At 46.1% G+C, this 14374-nt stretch overlaps 1 protein-coding gene across 5 annotated transcripts; it reads right to left on the bottom strand.

Annotated features, from left to right (window-relative positions):
- Positions 1–820: 820 nt before the first annotated feature.
- On the bottom strand, positions 821–12798 carry SPP2 (secreted phosphoprotein 2). 5 transcript variants are annotated; one of them, XM_040603700.1, is made up of 7 exons: positions 12633–12798; positions 12404–12528; positions 10914–11036; positions 9253–9363; positions 7572–7626; positions 7102–7178; positions 821–1123 (listed from the first exon to the last, which is right to left on the bottom strand). In XM_040603700.1, the coding sequence occupies exons 1-7, from the start codon at positions 12679–12681 to the stop codon at positions 1121–1123; spliced, it is 543 nt and encodes a 180-aa protein (XP_040459634.1). In that variant the 5' UTR covers positions 12682–12798; the 3' UTR covers positions 821–1120. The 5 variants fall into 5 exon arrangements, with proteins under 5 accessions (XP_040459634.1, XP_040459629.1, XP_040459631.1 ...); XM_040603695.1 differs by having other exon boundaries at positions 821–1120; XM_040603697.1 differs by having other exon boundaries at positions 7102–7209; positions 12633–12797.
- Between the last annotated feature and the right edge of the window lie 1576 nt (positions 12799–14374).

Below are 14374 nucleotides of genomic sequence, written 5' to 3'. Positions count from 1 at the left end.
GAGCGCTTGGTGAGAGGAGAACTGTTTTGTTGGGATTTTGGCATCAAGTAGGAGGCAGGGAATCAAACCGCCCAGGCAGGCTGGCTGCAACAAGAGTCTCCAGTGCGTGTTTGAAGTGGGGTCCGCAGCTCGGTCGGGAGAGACTCCCCGCACCACCGGGCTGCTCAGTCCTTATAATCCTGCTGATCCAGGCGCCTGCACGACCAACCCAGCTGTTATCCCAGCTACCTACAAAAGAGCTTGTCAGTGACAGCTTCTATAGGAACAGCTTCTGTTGCCTACTTGCAGGTGACTTGCCTAGGTCCAGTGGGGTCACACCTGCTCTAGGTGACATAGGCAGGCATAGAAGCACAGCCCTAAAACCAGCTGACACCATAACCAAAGAGCAGACTCGGTGGTAAAGCCTTAAGAAGCAAACATGAACACCCCCAAACTGCACAGCAGCCTTTCCCTTCCCAAAGGGCTGCAGGGTGGGCTCTGTTGCCTGGAGTGGAGAGAAAGGGACAAGGCTGATAAGACCTGTGTTCCCAGGAGAGGGACACATCAAAGGTCTCTTCTAAGCTGCCCTTGTTGCAAAGACCATTAGCACCTGACAATCACTGTCATTAACTTCCCTTGGCTCCCCACATTAGTGGTCAAGTACCCATTAAAGCTGAGGTGGGCTAAAACACAAGCCTTTGGATTTGTAGCAAGACACCGTATCCACAGCACCCCAGAGAAAAAGGAATTAAGTACCTTTGTTGGTTTGAATGAATTAATAATTAGTGATAAGCGTTACAGAGAATTACAAGCAAATGGAGAGTAACACAGAACAAACAGATGGAATAAGGATCCTTTAATAGCATCATCATGATCCGGTACAACACATACTGGACACAGGTTAGGTGTCTGACAGTCCTCCCACTGAGCTCAGGAGGCAGATATTGTCTGCAGAGCACAGGCATTGAGTGCCTCAGGAGTTCATCCGATGGCCATTTGACATTACAGCAGAAAGGGTTCAGGGAAAGACTTGTCCCTTCATTACAGAACAGTTTTTCATGAAAAAGGCGAGGAAATGGCAGCATCAGGTTCTTTCTTCCCATGCTGAATCTTTGAATCTTGATTCTTCTCCTTCTCCAATCTACTTTAAAAAAAGGGAGGGGGAGAAATGTCATAGCCCAAAATTTGTCTCATACTTCACAGAACTAAGCAAACATCCATGGCCTTGGAAAAAATGTATTCCACTTCACTGAGTTGCTTATTAATTTGATTAGCATCAGACTCACACCATGAGGAATCTGTAAAAAGAAACGTGCATATGCAAAACACTTTGCATGTGCACAAATGTCATGTCAATTGCTAATTAGTGTAAAAAAACAGGGGGGAGGAAGAACCAGACTGCTAGAAAAATTAACAACAGTGAGATAAGTAACACGGGGTACAAATCAACACATACTGTAAAGTCTCAAAAGCAGAAATGGTTGAGGCTATAGGCTGATGTATGGTCTTCTGAAAAACATATCTGAATTAAGAGCTACAATATGCAGAAGAAATCTGAGATGTGTTTTTCTAAGGGAACATGTGACTGCTACAGCAGTCTGTAGCCCACACTGTATCTTCAGCAAGTTTGTCACCATGGCAACCCGAAATTTTTATGTAAGACAATTCTGTTGGTAAAATTTTAGGGATAGATTTGTGCCAGAAAGGAGTGTCCACACACGTGGTAGTGATAAATAGAGCAATCCTCTGAGAGCAGCTTATCCAGGAGCGCCTGGGTCCTGCCCAGCCCTGGAGATGGGGGATGCAGGCCAAAGAACCAGGACTGGCTGCTGTGCTCATCACTGGGGACCAAGTGTCAAGAGAAGAAATGGGAACAAGGGAAATTCCAGCTCAGTTTAAGGAAAATCTTCCCCCAGGAGTGAGCGAACACTGAACTGACACTGAACCCAGAGCCCAGAGAGGGTGAGGGATCTATATCCTGGGATATTTAAAGCTCAGCTACACAGCCTGATGAACCTGGCCCTGCTCTGAGCCAGGACTGGACTTCCAGGGGTCTTTCCCAACCTGTGTGACTCCGACAAGTCATTTCTAGTGCTTGCAAACACAACATTGAGCAGAAGGCTGGAAGACAGCCGATAGCCCTTTCTGTTTCTCCAGTGAAGTCCTCTTGGTTTTCTCCAGGAATTAGATTAAGGGGCTTGCCATCAGGCTTTAAAGACATAGTAAAGTCTAAGGAATCATCCAAGGAAGTCTAAGGAATTTGCATCCTTCAGAAGCAGGAACGATGTCCTCAGTGCAACAGTGGGTCTAATCTTTCAAAATAGATCCAGAAGAGGTGGACAAAAGGCAAGACAAAAATCACTGCTGTTCAGAATAGCAACAAGAGATTGTCGCAACGATTCTCCTCCCTGCTGTAACTCCTCTTCTTCATCCCCACACCATGACCTGGCCTGAGCATGAGGAAAGATCCTGCCTAGGTCTGTTTCAGTTCCAGTCCTTCACCTCTGAACAGATGAAAGTACGTTTTCTTCCCTGCTAGAGCGTATCACAGATGCTAGGTGACACCAAGGACTGTCGCAGACAGACTCCGAGGCAGGAGGAATATAATGGTAGCCTGTCATTTCTTCCATGTTGCCTAAGTGATAAATTGCTCTAGTTCTCACTCTCAAAGCTGATCCGATGCGGAGCTCATGCACCATGCAACAGATCCCATTCTGCGGGGATTTTGCTTCCCTCTGATGCTTCACTTTTTTCCCCGGGTAGCAATAAGCTGCGTCCTGAGAACTGCAGAAATTGGGGTGGGTGATCGGAGAGGAAAAACCAAAGACAGAATATATGAAGCCATGAGAATACAAAACTGGAACTAAAATCAAACAGCTTCTTAATGAGGACACTGGGTATAAAATTCTTCTTTCCTTCTTTCTTTCTTATGCACCCTGCTCCATTATTATTTTTATAGAAGACAGACAAGCAAGCACCCACTTCACTCTGAAGGTTGCATCCTGAATTTCTCGGGTATGAGAAGAGGCCCAGTGTTGGCAATTATTCTTCCACTGAAAATAAAAAAAATAATCCCTAATATTCAAGGATGCCAGACTATTCACTTCTCTTCCGCAAAGCTGCTAATCAGCTTGTAACAACTGCCATCACCACATTCCCACAGCAGTGAGCTATGCCAGGTGAGAACTCAGTTGGAGAGTAATTTTAAGTAAAACGTAGAAAACTCAAGGAGGAAATCACAGCCCCTTGGCTTGATGCAGAAGGAATTTGATTGTCTGTTAAAAAACACTTTCCTTGTGTGATTAACGACAGTAGGAGAAAATCAGCATTCACAATCTCCAGCTATACTGCAAGCAAAGGCAAGAGCTTTCTTCTTCATTTTCCTGTTCAAGGAAATGAGGCATTGCTGGTGAGACTCCAGACATAAGTCATAGGCTGGACTCCACCCTGCACAAAAATACAAACTGCCTTAGGCGGTTGATTTTGGAAGAGCAGAGTGTTGGGGCCCTTTTCTTTTGCTTTCTGGGGTTCAAGGTGACAGGTTAGTTTAAGCCATTTTTTAGGCTTCTCTTTGCAATCCAGAGCCACAAACACCATTAAGCAGATTCCAGCTTCATGGAATCCGTAATTCCTTATACCTGTGCACGCTCAAAAAGTCTTCCCTGTTGTGCGTGTGCCGAGCAGCATCCTTTCAGAGCAGGAAAAGATGCTCTTCTCCCCAAGAGAGTTTCAACAGGGGATCGACTGCACGGCTAACATGCCCTTTGCTGACACTGTGGCAGCAGACACAGCTCCAAAAAGCTCTGCACACACCTGGCAGGCCAAGCTAACTAATGACCTTAACTCTTGTTGCAGGTTAAGGCTGTTAACTGGTGATCAGCTATTGTACAGCAGCAGCTGGCTCTCCTGCTGTCACTCACTCACATGCCTGTGCTATTTTTTGGAAAGACTGGTCCGCAGCATGACATGTGAGTTTTACAATCTCCCCAGTTCCGGAGATGCACTAGGAAATAAATCCAGAAAATCTGATTAGGGCTTGTCGCTGAAGTAAGCTCATTAATCATTGATGTGGTTCTTTCATATGCAGTTTGCTAACTCCTGCAGGCACCAGCAGACTGGTGGGTCTAAAGACTGCAGACTTGGAAAAATTCTTTATAAAACAATTGTACTGATTTTTTCCTTTTGAATATTTATCACATTCTAATAAATAAAAAGAGCCACACGGTACCAGTGAGATCATTTAGCCTAGCTTCTTGCATAGAGTCAGGCATAGGATTCCCCTGAAATAATTCCTGTAGGATTCCCCTGAAATAATTCCTGTAGCCAAAAAGATAAGAAGATTTAGTTTAAAAAACATAAAATCCATCATGAAAAACTCTGCCTGCCACTTGCCTTAGTAATTTTTGCAGCAGTCAGTTGCCCATACTGTTGCATAAAGAAAAGAATCACACTTCATTTCTTACCTGAACTTGTCTAGCTTTACTTGTCAACAACAGGTTCTTTGAGTAAGAGATGAAAGTCTTCTATTATTAAATTGCTGTTTCCCCAGCCTTTCCCAACATATTCTCAGCTAAACTAAGCCAGCTGAGCTACTGCCATCTCAAAACACAGTACAGATTTCCCATGCCCCCCCAAACACTGCCATCACAGTATGGCTTGTAATAATGCCAGCCACAATCACACAGGTGCCAAAACACAGGAAAAAAGCACAGTGAATAATTTTCCCTGGCCTTAAACACATGAAATAATTTGGATGTGTGTGGCTCCAAATTAAACCCATGGATGAAACCCTTTAATTCTGGGTACATGTGAAATTGAGATGTAAGACTTCTCTCCAGACTTGGCAGCTAATAATAAGTCAAATCGATAAAAACAAGAGAAACAAGGAGTTTTGAGGGGATGTGAAATTCTCCCTTAATTTCCTGATACATCTGCCTCTGAGATGTCCAAAACCTAGGACACTGGTATGAAACACAGCTCTGTAAATCACTTATAATCTATCTTCAAGAGCAAACAGAAAATATTAAGGCTCGAACTGCACATGATTTCAAGAACCTTAAATTTCTCCCCATTTGTTTCATGTTCTCTTTCAATAAGATTCTGCAGCTTGCTTTTGGTTTAGAGATTCATTAGGCATTAGATACAGGAACACAAACCATTTGCTACTACTGTTTAATGGGGATGGCTCCTCTTGAGAGCCAATTTGTATTTTCCAAATGCAAAGAAGAGGATGTCTCCCCATTTCGAGCACATAGACCTCCTTCCCCACAACTTTTCTGGAGGATCAGTTGAAGAAAATTCAATCCATTCACCCAGCTGGAGTGAGTTTGGTTTGCAGAAGCCAGAAATGGTCAGGCATTTACAAAATTTGCCCCTCTCCTCTCTGGAACAGAAAGTCAACCTTATGCCCCTCTTCAGTAAGGCTCAGCCTTGCCACACCACCTCCTCGGGTGAAAGGTACCCAGCGGGACGCAGTGCACACCAGAGTGCCATTGCAATCTGCCCGAGGAAGTTCCAAGATATTTAGAAATGTTAGAAATTCCTGTAAGGAGAAAGGCAGCGATCGAAACAGCCTAATACCTTTTCTAGCTCGTGGATAAACTAAAACAGCATATGGATCTAATGAAATAATTTTTACAAAGTCCTGACCCAGCAGAATGACCGAGTTTTCCTTTCATATCTAGTTTCTAGGAGAGTAGGGGGTATGTCTCCTTCAGCATATATAGGTTACCACGGATATGCTTATGGGTAACATGTGTTAGGTTTTGGTGAGTCATCAGTGCTAAATTACATCTAAAACCGTCTTGTTTCCAATGCAGCAGGCCTGAATTGAGCTCCGCGCACATGGAGCTCGGTTCTGGCACTCTCTGCAGGCACAGAGACCTGCTAATGATACATCCCCCAGCCAGCCTGCGAAACCTTTTAAATCACAAAGACATCGCGCTAAGTGATTTCCTCTTCCTTTCCCAACTACTTTAAAACTGTTTAGCATGCCAAAGAGTGATCTCCCTTCTGTGTTGCTGAAACGCTTTCAAAACCACTTCCCTTTAGATCAGCTCCACAAGATAGCAGGTAAAATAGCAGCAGCAACCAAAGCTGCTCCCACGTCGAGCCTCAGAAGCAGGTCAGCAAAGGTGGTGCGTGTAGGATAGGCCTTGCCAGCTCCAATGAATCAGGAGTGCATCTCATTATCATCACCACTAATTGGGCTCCAAACACCTCCTTCAGCTTCTCTACAACAAACCCTTGCCCTGGGTAGACTGCATCTTGGTTCTCCAAGATACCTCACTACCACTTTCATTTTTTGTCCGCAGAACTGTGCAGCCTCGGGGCTCGGTTGCGTTAGAGTCGGCACAAAGACGTGCCCGTTCCTCCAAGAGTTTGAAGTATAAATAGAGACAAGAAGCCACGGGTGGGAAAAGAGCACGAGCACAAAGGTGGTGGGTGGCTTGCTGAAGGACTGAGGCACCCAACAGCTCACCTGTGTCTTTGCCAATACACAGCCAGGGCATGTTCGAGATCCCACAGCAAGTGATAAACCCCTGCAAAGGGCAACCGGTTTGGGTAATGTCCAAATGTTCATGAAACATTAGATAGAAACACATCTCTGCCAGCCGAGAGAGATGGAGGCAAAAAGGCAGAGCTGTCCCATGCCAAACTCAGGCCGGCAGACTGATTTTCTTGCGCACCATTCATGCTATCTGCACACCAGGACAGTGGTGCTCACGTGAGTATATGGGATGGAATACTCAAGCGGGAGTGAAAGCCGTGAGCTCTGTAGTTGGGATGTCTTTCTCAGCATGAAGCAACAAGAAGAAAAATCAAAACTGTCTTCTGCTGCCTTGACAACCGGTCAGAGCCTGGTTCTGCGAGCCCTTCTGTACACACAAGAGGTTGCCACCCCATCAACATTTGTCAGTGGTGCTGATAGTGCTGTTTGTGTCCCTGAATTTCCCCGTAAGCAAGACCTACAAATGCCTAGAGTAAAAAGGTTTTTAACATGTTCGCAGCCAAGAGCCATGTTCCCAAAGAGGTCCTCTATCCTGAGCAGTCGCTTTCCCACCCTGCCGCAAAACCTGCAGACCTAGGGTGCATAAAAGCTACGCTTCAAAGTGTACTCACCCAAACCGTATTATTCAGTCTTGTCATAGCTGAAATAGCTGGGTTGACGCCAATCTCCATAGCTGCCACCTCTTCTCCTTGAAGGGAAGGCTTTAAGAGCAAATACATCTTTTAAAAAAAACACATGCAGACACACATGATATGCTTTCAACGTGTGTTCATTCAGCATTTTGCACAAGATCAAGACAACCTCAAAGAAGCACGTGAGCACTGGTTATGAGACCACAAATCTGGCAATCCAGAAAATGCCTACACAGAGTATGCAAACCTCAGCATTGCCCTAATTTGCAGCCTAATGGCCTCATCGCTTCCTTAATGAGACATGCTTCTACAAAGGAAAAAGCAGCTGGCCATGACCTGAGAAAACTGCTGGTCTTCTATATTTTTTTTTCTCCCTCAGACAGATGCCCAAGCAGATGATCCAAAGGGCAAATGTGCCAGGACAGCCCAGCATGGCAGAAATGGCTTACCTTCTCTGTGACTGCTGCCTCGCCTGTTGGGGTTCATTATCGGCATACGCATCATCTGTAAATTAAAGACGTTTCTTTAAAAAGCTCATCTGTCAAGAAGTCCACCTCTCCTTCATTTCCTCAGGTACTGTGTGATTGATGCCAAACGTCATTTTTAATTTCTCTGAAAACAAGGTTACTGCTGATACTATTGCAAATCAGTGATGCTGCTAAGGCAGCCTGCAGCTGCAGGTAGGCTCTCAGGTCAAAGTCTTCCATACCTCACACCTTACCTGACCTTTCTCTAGCACAGATACAGCCAGATCCTGGAGAGCAGTCAGTCTGTTGCAGTCACACAGGGAACCTCTGACTCATTTACATTTATCACAAATTACTCTTTTTAAAGCTCTCTATCCTCTTCTTTTGTTGGTCTCTATCCAAGTACTATGATCCCAGACTCAGCCAACCACAATTCCTTCTCCTATCCAAATCCTACCAGCAATACGGGAGCTACACCAACACCATCCACCACACTGTGTCAGCCAGGCTGAGATCCCTTGAACTGAGTTACAGCTCTAGAGCAAGAGCTACGGTGCACTTGATGCAGCCCTTGGCAGAAAGAAATACTTCCCTCTTCCCATGCAATAATTCCCTTTGGCATTTATTCCTTATTAACATTGCAGGAAATATATTCCCCAGCAGGAATACTGGCAGCAGTACTGAATTTTAAGTGATGGTTAAAGAAGACTTGCAGGAAGATGTCTTCTTGTGAAAGCGAGTGTTTATACCGAGTGCCCTATTAAACAAGAGTTATGCTTAACCCCCAGAGGACAGACCGAACAGTCAAAACTGTTCCATGGTTCAGTACTTCACATGCAGTCTTTCTGCTCTGCAAATCAAGGCTTCCTGTGGTGCATTCACTAGCCAGCTCTAAATAGATTCTCAACAACAACAAATTGCAAGCTGATTTGGCAATTCAAACCAAGAGAAGGTGACACAGAATCCTATTTGCTTCAAGTTATTCATGTAGTCGCTTGTGCTTTCCAAAAATAAAAGCTGTCCTCTGGCACCTTGCTTGTGAAGTTGTCTTTGTTCCCTGCAAAATCCCCAAGCACAACGCCCACTGTAGATGTGTAAGTGCAGGTGCCCAAGTTCAATCGTCAGTTCATGCAGAACGTGGACACCGGCATGATGTGAAAGCAGCTAGCAGGAATTCCCAGGTTCGGTCAGCATTTGGTCACACCTTAAAACCCACGAGCTCAATAAGGGAACACAAATCTCAGCGGAGCAAATGTTCTTCATCTGTACCATGATGACATGCTCAGCTGAGAGCTGGGTTTGGTAACAGAGCCAGAGCCATGGGTAAGTGTTTCTGCCCAAGACGTGCCACTCGCTGTTCTCCAGGCACACACTCCACATGTTAATGAAGAAAGAGTGCTGGAGCTGGGGGCTGTGCCAGCCTGCCGCAGAGATGCACACTCTCCCCAGGCATCCATCACGCAAGGTCAAGCCTCTCAGCTGATGGAAAGTGAAGCATTACAGGAGGAGCTGGATTTCAAACCACAGTCAGTCTCCTGATCAAAACCTCCAACCGCAACAGGAGTTGTTCACACATATACACCTGACTGCCTTTTAAAAGTGGAAGAGCAGAATTTTCACTCCCCCAGGCAGAAAGAAATAAATAATTTTCCTCCTTCCTTACCTCCTCGCTGCTCATTGACTCGGAGCTGGATGTGCCACGATGGCACTGCACCATAACATTCGAGATCAGCTCGCCGGAGACTTCCACAACACTTCTGCAGGAAGCGGCTGGCTGTAACAGATCAGAATAGAGCAAATCTCCTAGAGCAAAGCTACAGTACAAACCCTCTCATGGCAGTCTCACCGGGGGCTGGAACCTGTACAGGGATTTTAAAAAACAATTCCAAATGGAAGAAGCTCAAGCAAGATTATACACCCAACAAATTATGGGAGCAGGCTGCAGCCAGATGAATATATTCTGGCAGCATAAGACTACACACATTATTGCTCTGCAAATGCATGTTAGCTGTATGAAGCCTTGAGCCTTCTCGAGATAGAAGAACATCTCCAAATCTTTTTCACGGTGCTGGCACCACCAAACACCACCAGAAGAGTTGTGCAGGGCTATGCTGACAGCAGCTCCAGCTCTAGAAGTTAAGCTGCCTTTAAAGAAATTGTCTCTACCAGCCTGACAGAATCTCTGGCAAAACCTGCACCTGAGTCTGGAAAAGAGATCCTCACGCTATCTTTCATACCGTGTTGCCCCAAGAAGAAAAGAAGAGGGACGGCATCTGTTTAGGATACAGTGATAAATTCGCAGAAGCCAACCCTCGCATCTTTAAAGAAAACCTAGCAACAACCATCAATTCCATGTCGTCCCATCTACATGCACACACAAGCTGCTTAGCTCAGAGTAGCGATACTCAATGAGATATTTACCATGAAGACATGGGATAAACTACCTCCTAAGGTAGTAGCATGACTCCTAAGCTATGAGGAAAGCCTTTGTGCCATCTGTTCGGTGCCTTCCCAGAATCCCTCCTCTACCATGAAGATGGTGCCCAGGAAGGGCAGAAAAGTTTGGCAGCCATTCACAGAGGAAAAAGAGGTGAGAAGAGTTCAGTCTGGAGCAGCGCAAGCAAGCAGAGATAATCTCTGTGGAAGTCTGACACACAGTATGGCATCACGGCACACAGGGACTGAAGAGCTACTCCACATGCTTTGGTAGATATGTGCAAGCAGTTAGGACACGACCACTCAGAAGCTTGCAAATGGAACCAAGTTTTGGCAAAAATAACCATGCACAGAGAAACCCAGATTAGAAGATAATGTATTTACACCAAAGCTGGTCGTCTAAGAATCAGAGCAGAGCAAGAGCTATATCAACAGCCTGTTTATTCCAGGCTGAAAAGAGAGTTGAAAAATCTGAAAAAAAATCAGCACTGTCAGCACAGCATGGGAATCTGCACTACAGAGGGAGGCAAGCCTTTACGCAGGGTCTGGATGCACGATAGACAAAAGCAGGTCAAACATCAGGTTTTCCACTCTCTTCTCTTTGAAAAGAAGCCATACCTGTCCCAAAAGACACAACTGCTTCCACCATGCTCTGCTCTAAGACACACTATCTTTTTTCAGCTCGCAGCTCAATTTCCCACTGGCCAGGCAGGAGAGTTGCCCAGCACTGACCCTTCCCACCCAACACCCGCTCCATGCCGCAGGCTGTACGGGTTTGGGGTTTTTTTTTCAGAAAGCCAGTCATTCTCCAGCACCAGTAGCGTTCCAGCATGTCCCGAGAACACCTTGCAGGGAGCCGGGGGTCACATTCACACCAGAAGCACTTACCACGAAAGGTCCCATTTTGAAGTCGCACGTGAAGGGGTCTCTCCCTGAAGCTTTGGTGCACACAGTTTCACGAATGCTGAACCGCAGCTCTAGTCTGTAAGTATCACTGTCCAACATGTCAACCTGGTAAAAGGAAGGTCAATGCAACGTATAATTAGCGCCTGACATTATTCCATGCCCGCTACACGGCAAGCTTGCTTCTTTGTCAAGCGGAAGACGATGTAAGGGCATTGTGTCAGTGCCCGGTTTAGAGCAGATGACTGTGTGAGAAAGGTGCTTTACTGTGCTCCGGCGTTAGGCTTTTCGGCAGATTTGGTAACAGCAAAGGAACAGCTTTCCACAGGGGTTTCACTTGGAACCCCGCAGCCATTGCAGGATGCTCCCACTGCTCGGGGTCTGCAAGGGGGCTATAGCTGTCAGAGGTAGATACAGCATTACCCCTGCAGGCTACCCCCTCTTCTGCAGGACCCAGGGTGCTAGCAGCTCTGCTTTGGATATCTGGAGTGCTGGGAAGTCTATTGCAAATACATGACTTGGAAAGTAAATTACACAACTGCAAACAACTGAATTAATTCAGTATATAGAGTCACTCCTTATCAGCTCAGGCGCCTCAATGGGCAGTGTGCATGCAACACTACAAGCTTTAGAGAGTTTGGTGGGTTTTCTTGACACGTTAGGATTTTCTTTTCTCCTTCTCACAGTCTAATCAATGCTTTAGCTCAAGATGGGAGACACACACACACACACAAATACAATCAAACCCAGAAATCAAACAACAAATTCCTACTGCTTTCAAGTACTTTTTTTTCCCCTTCCAAAATAGATTAATCCAAAAGTCATCTTGTCATTCATTCTTGCAGAAGACTTGATACATGCCATCTGTAGAAAGAGAGTGGTGCTAAGGATGTTCAGAAACACGGACGTGCTAACTCTGAATTAGGAAGCTTTAACTCCTTAACTCTGGGTATCCAATATAATTCTTAGCAAGGCAAATTAAAACAGGTATGTGTTTCCTGCCTGCATTTACACGCTAACAGACTCAAACCAGAGTTGGTGTTTAGAGACAGATGACAAATACAGATTGGAGAAAGAATCCTGAACATGTTTGGGGTGGCACTTAATTAGCAGTGCAGACATTCAGCTGAGACCTTCAGATGAAGCAGGTTACATTATGCTCAAAGCAAAGCAGTTAGCTGGAGACACTTAAACCCACCAGTTTTGAACAAAATCTTACAAGGTGTCTCTCAAAGATTTCTATTCTAGGGGTAGAAAATTTGAAAACTGGATGTATTTTTAATTACAAACCAACATACAGAGAATATTTTGGTTCCTAAAGCCATAACTTCAGATAATACCCCACCACCCACCCTCTTCCAAGCAGCATCAGAAAACTCCAACTAAATCTGGGTTTCCAGGGTTGGGTGAAAAAGACTTTTTGATCACAGCAAAACACATTTTAGGTAAAGGTTCTCCATCGTCTGTGCACTTACTCTTGTGACATGGCTCCTGACCACACCATAGAGGTTTGTCCCCCATGACTGAGAGTTGATCCTTGCAATGGAAGCATTGAGAGCCTCTTCTGTGATGGGGAGCTCATAGTCGTACACTGGAAACCCTGAGGCAGAGGCACAGTTCCGTTAGAGGTTCACTGTGGTCTCATACTTTTCCTCCCTAAAGCACCGTAAGAAAGAGGATACGGCTCCGTTCCGAGCAACTTACCCGAACACAAGAAAACACTCAGTGTGAGAACAAAAATTAAGATCCTCATAGCGCCTTTCAAAATCCTCTGGTCTTTCCCCTTTCTAAGCAAGGATTTCCAGTGCCTGTTCCATTCCTCTTGTCTTTATATAAATGCAGCCTTGATCCTACACCTGACCTTCCCGTGTCCAAGCTCTGCTAAAGGCATTGCACTTTAAACAGAATTGATCTGAGAGTAAATATTTGCTGCCAGATTTCCTCCATTTAGCAGTAGTTCTCTGATAAGAGATGGGCTGCAGTGCCTGTTTCCCAGGACTGCAACTAGAAGGAAGCACTGAAGTCCCGATATCTCCATAGCCAAAGGCAGAATCTAGTTATTTTGTTCACTTTTAGCCATTAGATTTCCCTGTGGCAAGTCAACTCTTCCCTTAGCTCCAGACCCAGCACCTCTGCGTCCTGGCAGCAACTAGAATCACTTCCAAGCTGGCATTCCCCAAGGAGGGGACAACTTCCCAGCGTGGAATGGGAATCCACCCACGCAGAGCCATCAGACACTACCACCGTGCAGGCCAAAGCATCCCGCAGAAATCTCCCGGACGCGAGGCAGACCCTCGAGACACCGGTCTGGCTGCCTTGCAAGCTCCTGAGGGCTCTGCTCTACATGCCAGAAGAGCTGCCGCATTGCTCTGACTGTTACCGAGCCTCAGCCCACCTCACCAAAGAAGCGAGTGGCTACGGACATTTGGCTTCCCCTGTCAGATCCCCCTGATGCTCAGGCTTCAAATTCAGCACAGAAATTAATGGGATTTTTGGAAAATTATGGCCTGAATACATTACTGGATACATAAGGAATTAAAGGAACGGGTATGACACCTCAGCTCTCGGCTACCTGGAGCCAGACAGCACCGGGGCCAGGCGTTTGCTGTACCCTCTCCAACACGTAGCACTCAGCACTTGCAAGCCTTGCTTTGCAGATACAGGCCATGTGTCTCATCACTGTACCTCCAGTATCCCACAACTGAGCCACTGAAACACTTCTAGTCAGGTTCAGGGATGCAGCTGGGTGCTTAAGTGCCTAAAGGCTGTCCGTGGGAGCTGGGAGGGAAACTGCTGCCTTCAAACAAATTCACCCATTGCTGACTGTGTGCAAGGCAGAGATATGTCTAACCATGCCCATCTTGAAGATCCCCTCTGTGACATTCCTCTGCTAACCTTCAAATCACAGTTTCATTTGAATTGTGTGGCACAGGGCCATTTTAAGAACTTCCCAAATAACAAGCACTCGAGGAAAGACATGGGAGGCATGCAGTGTACCAGGGCTCAGGGTTAAACAGCGTAAAGTTGCTTCCATTTGTAAGTTGTCAGGCTGCAGGATGGCAGGCGATCACCAGGTTGCACCCTGGGGGAATTTGACTCCTTGGGTGACAGAGGGAGTTGGGTGTCACTCACACTGCAAGTATTTTAGGGCAAAGACCCACAAAGGCGATGCATTTCTAAGACACGCCAGAAGTCACTGCCCAGGTGTGGGCCTTGACGGTCACTGGATTCATTCCCCGTTGTTGCTGCAAGATCCTAGAAAAGAAACCTGTTGAGCCAAAAAGCTGGTGCGCCAGCTGGTAGGGCTGCACAAGAGCACAGAGACTGCGCTAGGAACAAGCCATGCCAGGGAGGGACAAGCAGACACGGTGCCAAACAGGAACCTCACCGGGGCCACGTCACTGTCCCATGCCGCACCACGTGCGTGCCATCCTGCCCGAACACTG

The sequence above is a fragment of the Falco naumanni genome, chromosome 8, assembly GCF_017639655.2.
Source record: "Falco naumanni isolate bFalNau1 chromosome 8, bFalNau1.pat, whole genome shotgun sequence".
Taxonomy (NCBI): Eukaryota; Metazoa; Chordata; class Aves; order Falconiformes; family Falconidae; genus Falco; species Falco naumanni.
Note: the sequence above shows the minus strand (reverse complement) of the source record. Positions and strands in the feature narration are given on the sequence as shown.